Source organism: Exserohilum turcica (genome assembly GCF_000359705.1).
Source record: "Exserohilum turcica Et28A unplaced genomic scaffold SETTUscaffold_12, whole genome shotgun sequence".
Lineage (NCBI taxonomy): Eukaryota > Fungi > Ascomycota > Dothideomycetes > Pleosporales > Pleosporaceae > Exserohilum > Exserohilum turcicum.
In genome coordinates, this window is record NW_007359937.1 from 420,736 (window position 1) to 434,788 (window position 14,053).

Sequence of the window (14,053 nt, forward strand, 5' to 3'; positions counted from 1 at the left end):
AATGCAACAATAAAAGAGCGGGTCGATATATCCGTATTTAGAGCCATAGTAGATCAAAAACACTCAAAAAAATAAGTATACAAGCTATCGCCAGCTTCAAAAAATTAGTGTGGGCGCCAAGAATAGTCGGGCCGATAGGCTGGCGGCTTAGCGTGGCGCTAGCAAGAACTTTTGACAGTCACCTCCGTATACAGAGGCAGGTATAGGTATAGGCATAGGCATAGGTAAAGGTATAGGGTAAAAAAAAAAAACTATATTCAGGATGACCGGTTTTTTTTTGATCGCGCTACTTACGGTGTATTATGTAAGAAAGAAAATGCGCAGCTTATTTACTACTTGTCCATGGACGAATCCCAGGCTTGCACGTGGTATGTCTGTCTGTGGGTGTGGGTGTGGGGAGGGAGAGAAAGAGAGTTTTGTTTTAGGGGGGGGGGATGCGGGATGCGAGAGGGATGGGTGGGTGGAAAGTCAGTGCGGAAATGAGGGTAAGCGGGTATGCGGCGGAGGGGGATGGTCAGGGGTGTGTGGTGGATGGTGGTTACAGTAGGGCGAAAGAGAGAAGGGAGAGAGAAAGAAAGAGAAAGAGAATGCAGCGTTGGGGCTGGGGCTGGAGCTGAGGCTGGGCTAGCAGAGTACCGGCGTGTGGCTGGTGCGCCCTTTTTAGGAGAGAGAAAGGGAGGAAGGGGGAAATAGGCGATTTAGGGGGGTTGAGGCGCAGGCGTTGGGTAGCCGTTGGGTAATATTATTTTTTGTGTGTTTGTTTATTTGTTTGGATGGATAGTCGGTATCCATGGCGAGATGAGATGGAGAGTATGTATACAGACATAGATACAAGCACATAGGTAGAAGACAAAAAACCTCAATATGCATATATCTCGAGCCATGATTACTTTCCTCCTCTCTCTCTCCTCCCCATCAATCTTCATTTCCTTTCCTGTCTATTTTTCCACCACTCACGCCCCCCACACACCTCTCCTCCATCCACGCCTTCAACTGTCCAGAACACCATCCAACCCGACGCCCAGTCCCGCACCGCACCGTACCGCAGCCTAGCCCAGCCTCAAGCCCAAGCCCAAGCCGAGCACCAAGTAAGCAAATATAGTAAGCGAGCGAGTAAGTCAAAGTCAGGTTTAGTCTTTTCCAAATCCATCCATCCACCCATATACCACTATATATGCAACTCGACACACGGAGACACCGAATACGAGTCACGAATGCCTTGTTTTCCGCACACACACACTCTCTCTCTCTCTCCTATAGATTCCAGAACGCAGATCTGCCTAGCTCCCATTGCTGCTTGGTATGTGGGGTATATCTCAGAGGTCTAGAATCCCCCCCTCTCCCCCTTTCAGCGCTGACCGGACCTGACTAGCCATGTACATGTACATGTGTATTAGACAGAAAAGTAGAAAGCGAGAGAATGAGAAAAGTGTTTCTTGGTACCTAGCAAACAATTCCCATATTCGAAACAAGTTTTTCCACACATGCCAACCCCCCCCCCTACCTTACCTTACCTTACCTACACCCCCATGCTCAAGCTATATGTTTCACTCGCGGGGTTAGTGTTTGTGTATGTTTGCGTCATTCGTTTAAAGAAAAAAAAATCCCCCCCCCAGCGAAACACGTGGAAAAGGGGAAATAAAAATAAAATGAAGTTTAGATTTTTTTGTTTTTTTGTGTCGGATGGGCCTGGGGTTGTGAAGAATGTACGTATGCACATACTCACACACACACATGCCATACCCATGCGTGGGCCGACTAGCACTAGTACAACGGACCCTCGACGCGTTTCTTACACGTACAGCAGGCATGTTTTAGGCCTCGTGGGAGGGTTTTCTGTTTCGGGACTACATGGGCAAAGGGTAGGTATGGTATGTTAGACACTTTTTACATACAGTAGCGCAATCAAGCCATGCGTGGATAAGCGAAAGTAGAGTGCACAGAATTGATTCCAGTATACATAAAATCAACAATAAGCAAGACTAGCTGAACAACGTTCAAAAAAAAGCATGTATACTCTGTCAGTGGGGAGGGATATTGCGCTGGGTATCAAATGGCGGGAGAGGGGCGCGGTAGCAGAAAAAACACCGCTCAACGAAGGTGGAAAGCTCTCTCGCTCAGAAAAAAAGAGGGAAGAAAAAAGAATCACGGAAAAAGGAGAATATTGTGTCGAGTAAGGATGAAATCGCAACGAGGCCGATATGCTTCACGGAATAAACGGCCCAAGTGTATCCCATGCTCTTGGCCAACCCAATATTCCTGCCTATACCATGTATCGTGAACCCATCGTGAACCATGTGTACCATGTGTACCATGTGTACCATGTGTACCATGTGTACCATGTGTACCATGTGTACCATGTGCACCATCGTGTATTTCGTTACCCATACCAGTCAAATGCCTATACAATCATGTATTTTAAAAGGTCCAGACTGCTACACTGTAGTCCCGTTAGGCATCCTTGGAGTGACTGTGCCATCGCCGATGCTCGTCCTGGGATATTCGCCCGGAACGTGCAGATCGCTGACACTGAAATCAGTACCAGTCCTTTTGACCATGCCAGGGTGTTCCATATCCTCTGCAGTATCTACCAACTCAGCAGGAACAGGTCCGCCATTGATAGTCTTTCCAGAAGTAGGGGCGGCACCTACTTCAGACCCATCTAAAAAAGACTTGTTCGCTGGGGATTCGGGCGCCTTGTTTTGCTGGTGGTGACTCTGGTTGTCGATTGGGACTACCACTGGAGCGGATGCTGGCTGTGCAGCAGGTGCAACGTAACCAGTGTCGTCGATTTGATCAGGCATGATTTCATGGGTCGACTGTGGGTGATTTGGCGTCTGAACATGTTCAGCAGAATATTGCTGCTCGGAATGTCCGTTCAACTCCTGTTGCTGAGCGTCTGCATGTTGCTGTGCCAATTGCTTTCTGCGGTATGCTTCGCTGGCCAAGGCTCCAGTTGCTATCCCACCAGCGGCGGGTGCCAGCCAATTGCCATAGTCCCTGCTATCTTGGCGTTGAATGGTATGGTTGTTCTCAGAGTATGGTAGATCGTAGCTCTCATTATGAACAGGCTGGACCGGGTAGTCGCGGTGTTCGGGTACGTACGATTGCTGGGCCGCATAGGGGTCCTCGTATGCGGGTTGTGGGTATTGTGCAATCGGTTGAGCATACTGAGTGGCATGGGCTGGCTCACCAGACTGATGAGCAGGCGTATGCGCAAAATACATGGGGTGCATTCCCTGTGGCAGACCTCCGGACATGGTTGCTAGATCCTGGCCGACCTCTGAACTTCCACTAGATGGCGAGAGAGGAGCTTGTAAGTTACGGTTGACCATCAAATCAGACGGAAATCGCCCACCTGGAGAAGGTCGTGTCGGTCGCACCGGAGACTGGCCTGTGGTCTGTTCTTTCATGGACTGGCTGGCCGAGAAGGGAACTGCGTCTGCCTCGTCTTCCTCGAGCCCGCCGTCAGAGCTTGCTGAGCGAGCGCTGCCAGCACTGGTACTCCTAACGCTTGCGTGTCGGCGAACAAAGGCATTGCGCTCCTCTCCGCTCTTCTCTGTCAAGGCCTTGATGTCGTCAAACCAAGCCACCATGGTCTCGTACGTCTCTGCCCGGAATACCCAAGTGTGGCCGCGGTGCATGGATCCAGCTTGGCGGCCTTTGATAACAAACTTGTGCGAGGAACTTCCGGGCTGGGAGCGAGAGCCAAGCTTTTGGTCTGGCAGATATAGGGACATGACGGGAGGTTGCGTGTAGATGCGGTCGGCCGATTTGAACTCGTGGAGATGGGTTGGCGACAAGACGTACCTGTGCTTGTTAGAGAGGTCTTGTTCCAAAAGAGCACTACTTACCAGCCTGGTGTGTAGGACTTGAGGTACTTGCTCTTCCGCTCGAGCATGCCGGCCCTGACCTCCATGGTGGCTGGGTGATATTTGCCGGGGTACTGGATGTCGTCGAGTTTGCGCAGGGGCATGTCGGGGTCGACAAAGTGAGGGTCGCTCCGCACAAACTTGTTCCACTCGAGGTCGCGGGGCATGGCAATTGGGCCGTTACGCAGTCTCTCGACCGTGCTGTACTGCTCGTCGGCGTCGCGCTTCAGGATGCTGGCGAGGGCATTGTAGGCCTTTTGGATTTCGCCAACGACAATCGACTCGAGTTCGCGGCCCGAGTTTTCTAGGTTGAGGTAGGCCTGGGGTGGTTAGCTGCGAGCCTCGTCTACGTGAAACTACTGACCCTATGGAGATAGTTCTCTTCGTCAATCTGGCGCTCGACCTGGCGCTCGACCCCCAGACGGACCACATAGGGATCACCCTTGCCGGCGGCGGCTGTAGGGTCTGCCTCGGCGGTTGCGAGGACCTCGTCGAGGGCAGTGACGCACTTTCTGGTGAGTTCCTTTTCCTTTTCGACGTTGTTCTTAAAATTGCCCGACAGTGACTTGATCTCCTTGATCTTCTGGGCAAGATCGGCCCTCAGGCCACTCAATTGGCTGATGACGTCTGTCTCGACGTCTCGGGCCTTGGTGGCCTCGGCAATGGCCTGCTTGTGGAAATCGCGGAGGATGCGGTTGGCGTCGCCCAGGCCGCCATCGACAAGGAGCGAGGAGGGGGCATTGGTGTTGTTGATGACGTTGGAGACTTTGACGAGCGACTTTGCGCGGTGTTCGTACGAGGCGGCGACCTCGCGGAAGTAGGTGATGAGGTCTTTGAGGAACTTGCGCCAGGCTGGGGGTGTTAGCATGCAGGGCCGCCATGCGCAGATGGAAACTCCTGCTGCCCTTCCCATTCGGGCCTACGTCACCACCAGCCACAGCACCCACGCGGCCAGGGTGGTGTGCGCTGTATACTTGCAGAAGACCCCCCCCCCCAGCTACTCGTCCCTGCGAACACGCCCCTACTTGTAAATACACACATACATACATACATACTACATACATATACTTCAGACACCACATATACACATCCCCGGGGTCCACACCCGCCATGGCGATGCAGCGCCCCGTGACGCCCTCGGCCGCCTACCACTCGGTGCCCCAGGTCGACGACCCAGCCCACCTCAGTCGAGGCTACGGCAGCGCCCCCCACAGCCACGCCGCCATCAACGACTTCAGCCCCTCGTCGCCAGCCGCCCACCATGATCGCGAGCGCAGAGGCCGCTTCGACGAGGACTTTGACGCCCCCACGCGCGGCTCGTCGGTTGTCGATGGCGACATGCGCCCCCGCTCCGAGTCGCGCTCGTCGACGCTCAACCAGGGCCCCGCGCCCTCACGCAGCGGCACCCTCAAGAAAAAAGGCTCCATCAAGCGGAGTGCCAGCATGAAGCGCTCCGCCAGCCGAAAGTCGCTTCATGCTGGCAGCATTCGCGGCGTGCCCGTCGACGACCAAGACGGCGGCTACGACCGCGAGGACAGCGTCTTCTACACGCCTGTGCCCACAAAGGGCTCCCCTACAGACATCCTAGCCGAACGCTTCCAGGGTACATGGATGCAAGTGAATGAATGAATGGGGATGGCCTCTGCCGATCAGCAGGATGGTTGCAGAATCAGACGGGCGGCTTGGGCAGCAGCAGCAGGCAGTAATAAGGGCGTTGGCAATGGAGACTCGCCGTCGCTCTCCCACTCTCCCTCTCACACCCGGTGATGTAATGCCCACGGTTCGGCCGCCATCGTCATCATGCAGCCCATAGTCTGTGGCGCTGTTCTCGTTGTTCGGCCGCCTCGACCTATCACCATCCGCCTGCCCGCGATTCGGCTGTCCTCTGTTCCGTCGCCACATGCACGCTGCGCAATTGCCGAAGACATGGAACACGTCTGCGTCCGTCTGGCAGCGATTGACACGCACCTCGTCTTACACTTTCACTTCTCCCGACGCTGGACCGCCCAAACACGTGGAGACGCCACGCCCCGCGGTGGTGGGGAGAAGAAAATCATCCGAACGTGCCGGCCCACGACTGCTGCATTGCCATTCACATTCATCCTCCAGCTCCTGCAGATCAGTGCATCCACATCCACAGCTATCCACAGCGACCCATCCGGCATCTCTTTACCGGCCTCTGTCCAAGTTTCGCCTTGTCGCCGGGCGCTGCAGCCAGCCGCCCTACACGTCCACTAGTGCTAGCATCTCGTAGCTTTGCTAGCCTGCCACATTAACACTGAATCAAGGCGCTATTGCTTCTGGACGGATCCATTGTCGTCATCTACCGCCGTATGACACTGACTACCACACGCTGAATTCAAGCTGTTGCAAAGAATATGCTCGATGCACCCCGTACCGTCCCAATGGGCACGACTGCAAGACTGGAACATGTCCCTTCTCGTACAGGTGCAGCATCCTCGACATGAATATTGCCTAGCTTCTCCATCTGGCTAGTCTGTAGTCGCCAATCTCACCGGCAGCGGAGCCTTGAAAGAGAATCTACACCTACCACACTGTCCCTGCCTCATTGACCACTACACAGGCGTCTACCCACTACCACTCCAAGAGGAAACGTCCCACATGCGGCCCGAATGCGCTGCGAGAGACGACTGCCATACGGAGTGTAACGGGCTGAACGCCCTTTGGATAGCTCCTCGATGGAATCTCGGTCAAGCAGCAGACGCCAGGTCTTACTCTGCAACCCGGCATCTGTGCGAGGCCTGAGCGGCGCCCAGACGACGCGCTCAGACACTCGGTGCAACCTTTCTCCGACAAGTAAATAAACACCACGCAAGTAGACTCTATAGCTCTCTATCGAATACAACCTCTTGTATACCTCGCAATTGCTCCCCGGAGCGCAGCCCCTTACATGTAGCTCTTCTTTTGGTGTCTCTTTTTGACCTTTAGAGCCTCCCTTAAGCCCTGGTTTTCTCCTTTGAGTATACTATTTTGAGCTAAGAGGTGATGGAGGCTTTGGCGAAGCTTTTTTACCTCCTTATTATTAAAATCCTTCACCTCCTAGCGTATAATAGACTTAATTTTGAGCTAATTATCTTCACTAAGGACAGAAGAAGAGCTTTCATCTAAACTAGAGGCCTCTTGTTGGAACTTTTGGAGAATAACCTCAGCATTTAGTAGGTTAATGCTAGTTGTCTTAAAGGAGCTTATAATAGTCTCCTTTCTAAAAGCTGTACCCTAAGCCCTCTAAAAGAGCTTAAAGAAGTCTCCTTTTGCTAGAGGAAGGATTCCATGGCTCCAATAGAGGAAGTTTGACAACTCCTTTAAGTAGGCTGACGCTAGAGGCCCAAACATCCCAACGTCAAGAGGCTGAAGCCTATGGGTCGAATGAGGAGGATATACAGCAACTAGAATCCTATGGCTGTTGCAATAATCTAGAAAATCTATGGTTATATAAGATAAGTGGCTATTAACAATGAGTAACTAGTACCTAGTTTGAGCGTAGCGTGCAGTCTCTCTTTTAAAGACCTCTTTAAGCTAAGCTAGGCCTATATTATTGTTAGTCTATCTAGAGGGCGATGAGGTAATAAAGACTGAGTGCTTGTTTGGATTAATAGCCTCTACCTAGGCTGATTTTAGAGCTCTAGCATCTGACTGAAAGATGAGAGATAGAGAAAGAGGTGTACTATCTGAGCAGATACAGGCTAGGACTATAATCCACTCTCTAGAGCCATCTTGTAGGCTTGAAACAACTCCTCCTCTTTTATATTGCCTCTTACTAAAGATTCTTTTAGACCTTCTAAGGATTCTAAGTAAGAAGCCCTTTTTATCCATATTAAAGATGTAAGAGGGCTGTATATTATACTCCTTCATCTTATTGTGTAACAGCTCAAAGTACAACCTATACTTAGTTGCTGAATCAGCCTTGTAACGCTTCTAGTCCATAGGACTCTGCCAGCGAGAGATGAGATAAGAGGAGTTCCTGCAGAGGAACCTAGAAACCCAGCGTTCTAAAACGTCTCTACTAAGCAAGGATAACGCAAGATAGCGTATTATTAGACGCGAAGGTGGTGTACGCCTCTTAGTGAGGGATTTGATGTACTATATAAGCTCCTTTTCGCGTTGTGGGTGGATAGAGAGGTGGGCGAGCGCGCGAGGCTAAGTTTTGCTTTGGTGTCTTTGAGCGAGCGTACGATAGCTAATGCCAAACCTTTTTGCAACTTGGCGATAGCTGAAAGATGCGCCTAGTTCGCGCGATTTGATTTCTTCAATCGCTTCCTGAATCGGGTCTATATTGGTAGAGTTATGAGGTATTTTGTGTAGGTGTTGAGTTTGGTGGGGTGGGTCATTGCGCGTCCTGGGTCATTGCGCGTCCTGGGTCATTGCGCGTCCATGCAGGTTATAGATACGATTAACCATATAAGGATTAACACTAGTTAGCTCTAAGATCTATAACGTTAACTTGCTAATAGGAGGTAACTTTAACGTTATAATTAAGATATAGGTGTAAGAATTAGTATTAGGAGCTATAGTACTAAGTAGATAGATAACTATAACTAATTAATAGCTTAGCTTAAAGGTAGGAGTTGCGCTAAGAAGAATTGCGCCGAAGGGCCGAGATTAGCGTCAGACAGAACTTTTGAAAGGCACCTCCGTATACCAACTCCCATCCCAAGGCGCCTGGACCCTGTCGACCTCTGTTTGTTCCCTTAGTCAGGTCGCTGCTCCCAAGCCTCCGCGGACTAGTTCTCCTCTTGTGCAACAGACAATTTCCGCAAAGACAACACACACGCCCCGGAAATACCCTTTGCAACCTCAGTCACGTTTCAACATGCTGCGCCGCCTCCGTATTCAAACGAAAAACTAACATGTGTGCACATGACATGACGAGACACTGGCGCAGGAGTAGTAGCCAACGCTTTACATGCTCCCATTGCGACTCACCGAGCACGAGACATTACGACCAAGACTCCAGCCCAAACGCCCATGCTCAGAAACACTTTCCTCATCGGTTCGGAGTGGGCTTCTCCAAAAATCTCGATGAAGCCCTTGATCACGGTGCTCGCCGCCAGCAACCGGTCATGAGGTCCTTGGCCACGGACCTTCATCGCGCAAAATATATTAACCGATAGCACACAATTACCACTGCCAAGCAACGCAAGCCCGCTGCTTGATTGCACGGCGCATTTATTTCGAAACAACACATATCGACGCCTGGGCAAACCCGGTGATACGCTGCACCCGGCCGAATGCCATGGCCCGAAATGGAAGCTTGCTAACGACAACCGCCAAAGCGCCCACGAGCAAGGCCTCGACTGCATGCCGACAGCTGCAGACCATCTCGCTCTTGCGTGCATGTGGCGCTACTATATTGCAGCCCAGCGATTGACTTTGATGACGGCAAGGCTTGGTATCATAACAACGGGAACCCGTGTATGCCATGGTGAATCATGAGGCGAATATATAAGACAAGAGCAAGGCGACAGGAAGGCCATCTTGTCCATCACTCGCTCACCATCACTGCACCGCCATTCACTCCTTCAACATGAAGTTCCTCGCCATTGCTGTCGCTCTGCTGCCCGCTCTTGGGTCGGCCCATACCATTGCTCAGCGCGTCCGTGTCAACGGTCAGGACTTTGGCCTAGGCAACGGCATCCGTGTCGCGTCGTCCAACAACCCCATTACCAATGTCAACGATGGCAGCATGGCCTGCAATACCGGTCTCTCTTCTTCAAGCAAGGTCATTGACGTCAAGGCGGGCGACCGCATTGGAGTCAACTGGGGCCACGTCGTTGGAGGAGCGCAGTACGTCTTGGGTTGCTTTTGCTCAAAACTGAATCATGTCTAACCCTCCAAAGATACGCCAACGATCCAGACCACCCCATTGCCAAGTCCCACAAGGGTCCCGCCCTTTTCTACATGGCCAAGGTCTCCAACGCAGCTAGCGCCTCTCCCTCGGGCCTGCAGTGGTTCAAGGTCTTTGAGGACGGCCTTGACGGCTCCGGTACTTGGGGCGTTGACCGCATGATTTCCAACGGTGGATGGACAGACTTCACCCTGCCGACTTGCGTCGCCCCAGGCCAGTACCTGCTGCGAGCCGAGCTGATTGCCCTGCACAGTGCTGGGTCGGTTGGCGGTGCTCAATTTTACATTGTAAGTCACGATGAACACATCGAGTGCGACTATTACTGACACTCGCACCAGGGATGCGCTCAAATCAACGTCTCTAGCTCGGGTTCCAGGACTGGCAGCACAGTTAGCTTCCCTGGTGCTTACAAGGCCGACCACCCTGGCATCAAGGTTAGCATCTACAACTCTCAAGGCCAGCCCACTGGAAGCGGTCCATACCAGATTCCTGGTCCGGCCAAGCTGCAATGTTAGGCGTCATTGTTGGACATGATAGAACAGAGGACTGTAGAGTAAGGACTGCATTAAGCAGTTGATTTAGCCAATACTATTTGTTGTGGATTTGTTTTCTTTGAAAGAGTGATTTCAACGTGCCAACGCAGTGACAATCGACGCCAGCAGTGACTATACACCAACACACCATACTCACCCCTCCACATCCAGCACAATCTTGCCCCTCACCCTAATAATCGCGCCCAATGCCCTTCTCCTTGCTTCCAGCCAACCAGCCCACAACAGAATTGCCCCACAGCTGCATGTCGACGGGATTAATGGCCGCGGCGTGGACTCTGATGAGGACTTGATTGGGGGCGGGCGTGGGCACAGGCGTGTGTGTTAGGTGTGGGGGAGACGACGGGGCGGTGTATGTCAGTGAGGTATTTGAATCTGGGAGTGTGCTTGATCGTGCCATTTCCCCCCCCCCCAATTCTCGTCAAGATACTTGGCTGATATGCTGGTTTGACTTGTGTGAACAGTTTTCACTCTATACATGGAAGAGGCTTGGGCTTGACGCCCGGAATCCCGGATGCAGGAGGGGCTGCTACCCTGGCATATGCTGGGCTTGTGGCCATGGTGACTAGTGGGTTTGCTGCTGCGGAGGCAAAGGCGAAATGCTCGGCTTTCGTTGCGTCGTTGGGCATGGCGGGGAATGTGGCCGAGGTTGTTGTGTACCTTGCATGTACATAGGCTATACGAGTCATGCGACAGGCGACCAGGGCGCGTTGCTGATTCGTTGGTGAATGGGCGACTCGAGGGATGGGAGGCAGGTTTGGACTTTGATGGGATTGTAGATTGGGCGTTGTAAGATTCCCGAGTGTATGATTGAATGAATCTGTATAGATGTAAATTGCCATATATGTTTGAGTATGTTTGTGAGTGTGTCTTGTCAACCAGTGCCGCTCATGACTCAGCAGGGCAAGGCATCCTGCCTCAACGCACAGCAAGACTGCAGGTATTGCGTCACCGGAAACATGTCAAAATGAAAAAGCGAGGCGACCAGGCTACTTGGTTGGCCGGCATTTGCTGTGACATGAAGCATGGAGCGGCTGAAAGACTGGTCGGATCGGGACGAAAGGACTGGGGGGGGCGGGAGAGGCGCTAGTGCTGCTCAACACGATTGCCATCATGCAGGTCCGCCAGCCGCAACCCCAGAAATATCCCGCCCCCTCACATTGCGCTCCAGTCGCCGGTAGACGCCCAGCACCGCAGCATGTAGAGGCGACGACGAGCAACCACACACCCGTCTAGCTTGAGCCGGCACCATGGACACGGTAACAGTCGCCTCCAAGGCGGCGGCGCTGGCCTCGCCCAAGATTGTTAAGAATGCAAAGGGCAACATTGTGCCCAGCAGCCAGATGGCGCACATTGAATATGGATGCGGTACGTGCCTGGCCGTTTCCTTTTCTCTACACGGCATATCGCTGACAGAGAGCCAGAGCACATGGGCGAGATGTTCGACAACGCGCGCAAGCAGACGCTGCAGCACTACCGCGCCATCCTCCAGAACATCCACGAGAAGCCCAGCATCATCGCGCAGACGTACAATGCCACGCCCGACGCGAGCAACGTCGTGTCGCTGCGGCCGCTGTTCCTGTGTCTGCAATGCCCCAGCATCATGACCGAGGCCGACCGCGATCTGCACTTTGAGACAAAGTCGCACTGCTTCTGTGGGTGCAGCAGCACGACGGGCCATGGGGCGCAACCACTAACGCGCAAGCAGCTGTCGAGTCGCGCGATGGCAACATCTACTGCGGCAACTGCCAGGACTTCATCTACGACGAGGCCCTCGAGATCCTGCGGCTCCAAAAGGGTGCGCATGCGCGGCCTGTCTGCGGCTGCGTGCGTTGGCTGACGGAACCACAGGCAAGAAGCGCAAGCACGAAGACACGACGACGACCGAAGACCACAAGCTCGTTATTAGCAACTCGACCTTTCTCCCCTGCCGTGCCATAGGCCTGCGCGGCCTCTACAACATGGGCCAGACGTGCTTCATGAGCGTCATCCTGCAGACGCTCGTCCACAACCCCTTCATACGCAACTTCTACCTGTCCGAGGGCCACAAGCAGACCGACTGCGACAAGGAGTCGTGCGTGAGCTGTGCGCTCGACGAAATGTTTGTCGAGTTCCATTCGTCCGAGAAGACGGAGGGCTTTGGCGCCGTCAGCATGCTCATGGGAAGCTGGCTAGCGGGCGAGGCGCTTGCCGGCTACCAGCAACAGGATGCACACGAGTACATGCAGTTTATCCTGAACACGCTGCATCTTGCCAATGGCGGATCGACCGACGACGCCGAGGACTGCAAATGCGTCATCCACCAGACTTTCTGCGGGAAGCTGTCGAGTACTGTGACATGCGACAGCTGCCGGAACGTGACCACGGCGCAGGACCCATACATGGACCTCAGTCTGGACGTGCGCATCCAGAGCAAGAAGCGAAAGCTGAATGCTGAACGGGGAGAAGACGTGCCCCTGGACCTGCGAGACTGCCTCGAGCGCTTTACAGCAAAGGAGAAACTCGGCTCAGCAGAATACACATGTCGCAACTGCGACAGCCCGCAGAATGCAACCAAGCAACTCAGCATCAAGAGACTGCCACCAGTCTTATCCATCCACCTCAAGGTCCGCCACCCGTATCCAACAGCACGTGAATCAATACTGACATGGTCCCAGCGCTTTGAGCACACCAAATCCACCTCGTCCAAGATCGAGACGCCCGTCCGCTTTCCTGTCAAACTCGACATATCCCCCTACACGGCCGCCCACAAGGCCGCCGTGCGCGCTGCCAAAGTAGCTGGCACCGCCCCGCCCACAAACTACAACATCAACAGTCCGGCGAATGCTCTCGTCTACGAACTTAGCAGCGTAGTGGTGCACAAGGGTAAAATGGACTCGGGTCACTACATCAGCTACAGCAGGGAAGGAAGCGACTGGTTCATGTTTGACGACAGCAAGGTGGTGCTTGTGAGCGAGGCCGAAGTGCTTGCTGCAGAGGCCTATCTGCTATTCTACATGGTTGGAGGCCTGGAAGTCTGAGGGCTGAAGTGTGTTACTCGAGTGGATAGATTGGATGCGGTTCGTGTTAGTTGTTGCACTGTTTTTTCTTTCGACCCAAGAGGCCCATACCCGAGATGCATGATTGGCGTTTAAGGGGCAGCAGACGAGGTAGGCTTGTGGGGAGGGCGTAACTGATATCACTAGGAGGGAATCTCCAGTCTTTGTGTTCTTCGTTCTCTGTTAGGGGCTGAAGAGTTGTGCATGGAAGTTGTTTGTCTTCTCAGCTGTGCATCTCTTTCTTAGTTGCCCTCTACTCAGCTTACCTTTACAAGATGCTATATCTACCTCTCCCACGTGCTGTGTCGTTGCATTGTGGCACGAATGAACTGACCTGCCAAACACTCGCCCACAGCATATCTCGCCCGCCCTTGCATGTGCCCTCGAAGATTATGGCTGCACAGGCGCCTGTCATGCTTAGCACACTGCCATGCATTGCTGTCGGTTGAGTGGGTGAGCAGAATAGGAGTAGTTCCACACCCGCGGTAGCCAATCCGCAGGCAGCAGACGCTAGGGTAGGACCCTGCATGCAGAGCACCGCCAACCGTCAGCAGCGGCCGCGTGCCAGTGCCAGTGCCAGTGCCAATGCCAGTGCCAATGCAGCCGGGAATGAGGCGGCGAGATTGCACAGCTCGCAACACGCAGGGGGAGAGTGAAGTATGCCGAGCGAAATGGCCCATGGTACGTAGACGCAGACGTAAGGACAAGGCCAGGGGGCGGGCTGGG

General features: G+C 53.3%; 4 protein-coding genes across 4 annotated transcripts; 3 read left to right on the top strand and 1 right to left on the bottom strand.

Moving 5' to 3' along the window:
• Window positions 1-2,000: 2,000 nt before the first annotated feature.
• Window positions 2,001-4,740, bottom strand: SETTUDRAFT_146662 (uncharacterized protein; the record flags this gene model as incomplete). The annotated part of the gene is made up of 3 exons (XM_008024398.1): window positions 2,001-3,810; window positions 3,855-4,192; window positions 4,237-4,740. The coding sequence occupies 3 exons, from the start codon at window positions 4,738-4,740 to the stop codon at window positions 2,436-2,438; spliced, it is 2,217 nt and encodes a 738-aa protein (XP_008022589.1). The 3' UTR covers window positions 2,001-2,435.
• A 242-nt stretch (window positions 4,741-4,982) lies between these two features.
• SETTUDRAFT_25932 (uncharacterized protein) lies at window positions 4,983-5,501 on the top strand (the record flags this gene model as incomplete). Its single annotated transcript, XM_008024205.1, has 1 exon — window positions 4,983-5,501. One exon carries the CDS (start codon window positions 4,983-4,985, stop codon window positions 5,499-5,501), a length of 519 nt encoding a protein of 172 aa, XP_008022396.1.
• Window positions 5,502-9,417: 3,916 nt separating this feature from the next.
• Window positions 9,418-10,321, top strand: SETTUDRAFT_146665 (glycoside hydrolase family 61 protein; the record flags this gene model as incomplete). The annotated part of the gene is made up of 3 exons (XM_008024399.1): window positions 9,418-9,677; window positions 9,731-10,025; window positions 10,077-10,321. The coding sequence occupies 3 exons, from the start codon at window positions 9,418-9,420 to the stop codon at window positions 10,251-10,253; spliced, it is 732 nt and encodes a 243-aa protein (XP_008022590.1). The 3' UTR covers window positions 10,254-10,321.
• Window positions 10,322-11,495: 1,174 nt separating this feature from the next.
• On the top strand, window positions 11,496-13,606 carry SETTUDRAFT_167463 (uncharacterized protein). The gene is made up of 5 exons (XM_008024400.1): window positions 11,496-11,657; window positions 11,714-11,944; window positions 11,998-12,087; window positions 12,141-12,895; window positions 12,947-13,606. The coding sequence occupies exons 1-5, from the start codon at window positions 11,540-11,542 to the stop codon at window positions 13,307-13,309; spliced, it is 1,557 nt and encodes a 518-aa protein (XP_008022591.1). The 5' UTR covers window positions 11,496-11,539; the 3' UTR covers window positions 13,310-13,606.
• Window positions 13,607-14,053: the final 447 nt, after the last annotated feature.

Bases quoted from the DNA above. Each gene is read 5' to 3' on its own strand.
- SETTUDRAFT_167463 (XM_008024400.1), top strand. From the start codon at position 11,540: ATGGACACGGTAACAGTCGCCTCCAAGGCGGCGGCGCTGGCCTCGCCC. The intron at 12,088-12,140 runs GTGCGCATGCGC...ACGGAACCACAG, and splicing joins GATCCTGCGGCTCCAAAAGG to GCAAGAAGCGCAAGCACGAA. The intron at 12,896-12,946 runs GTCCGCCACCCG...ACATGGTCCCAG, and splicing joins TCTTATCCATCCACCTCAAG to CGCTTTGAGCACACCAAATC.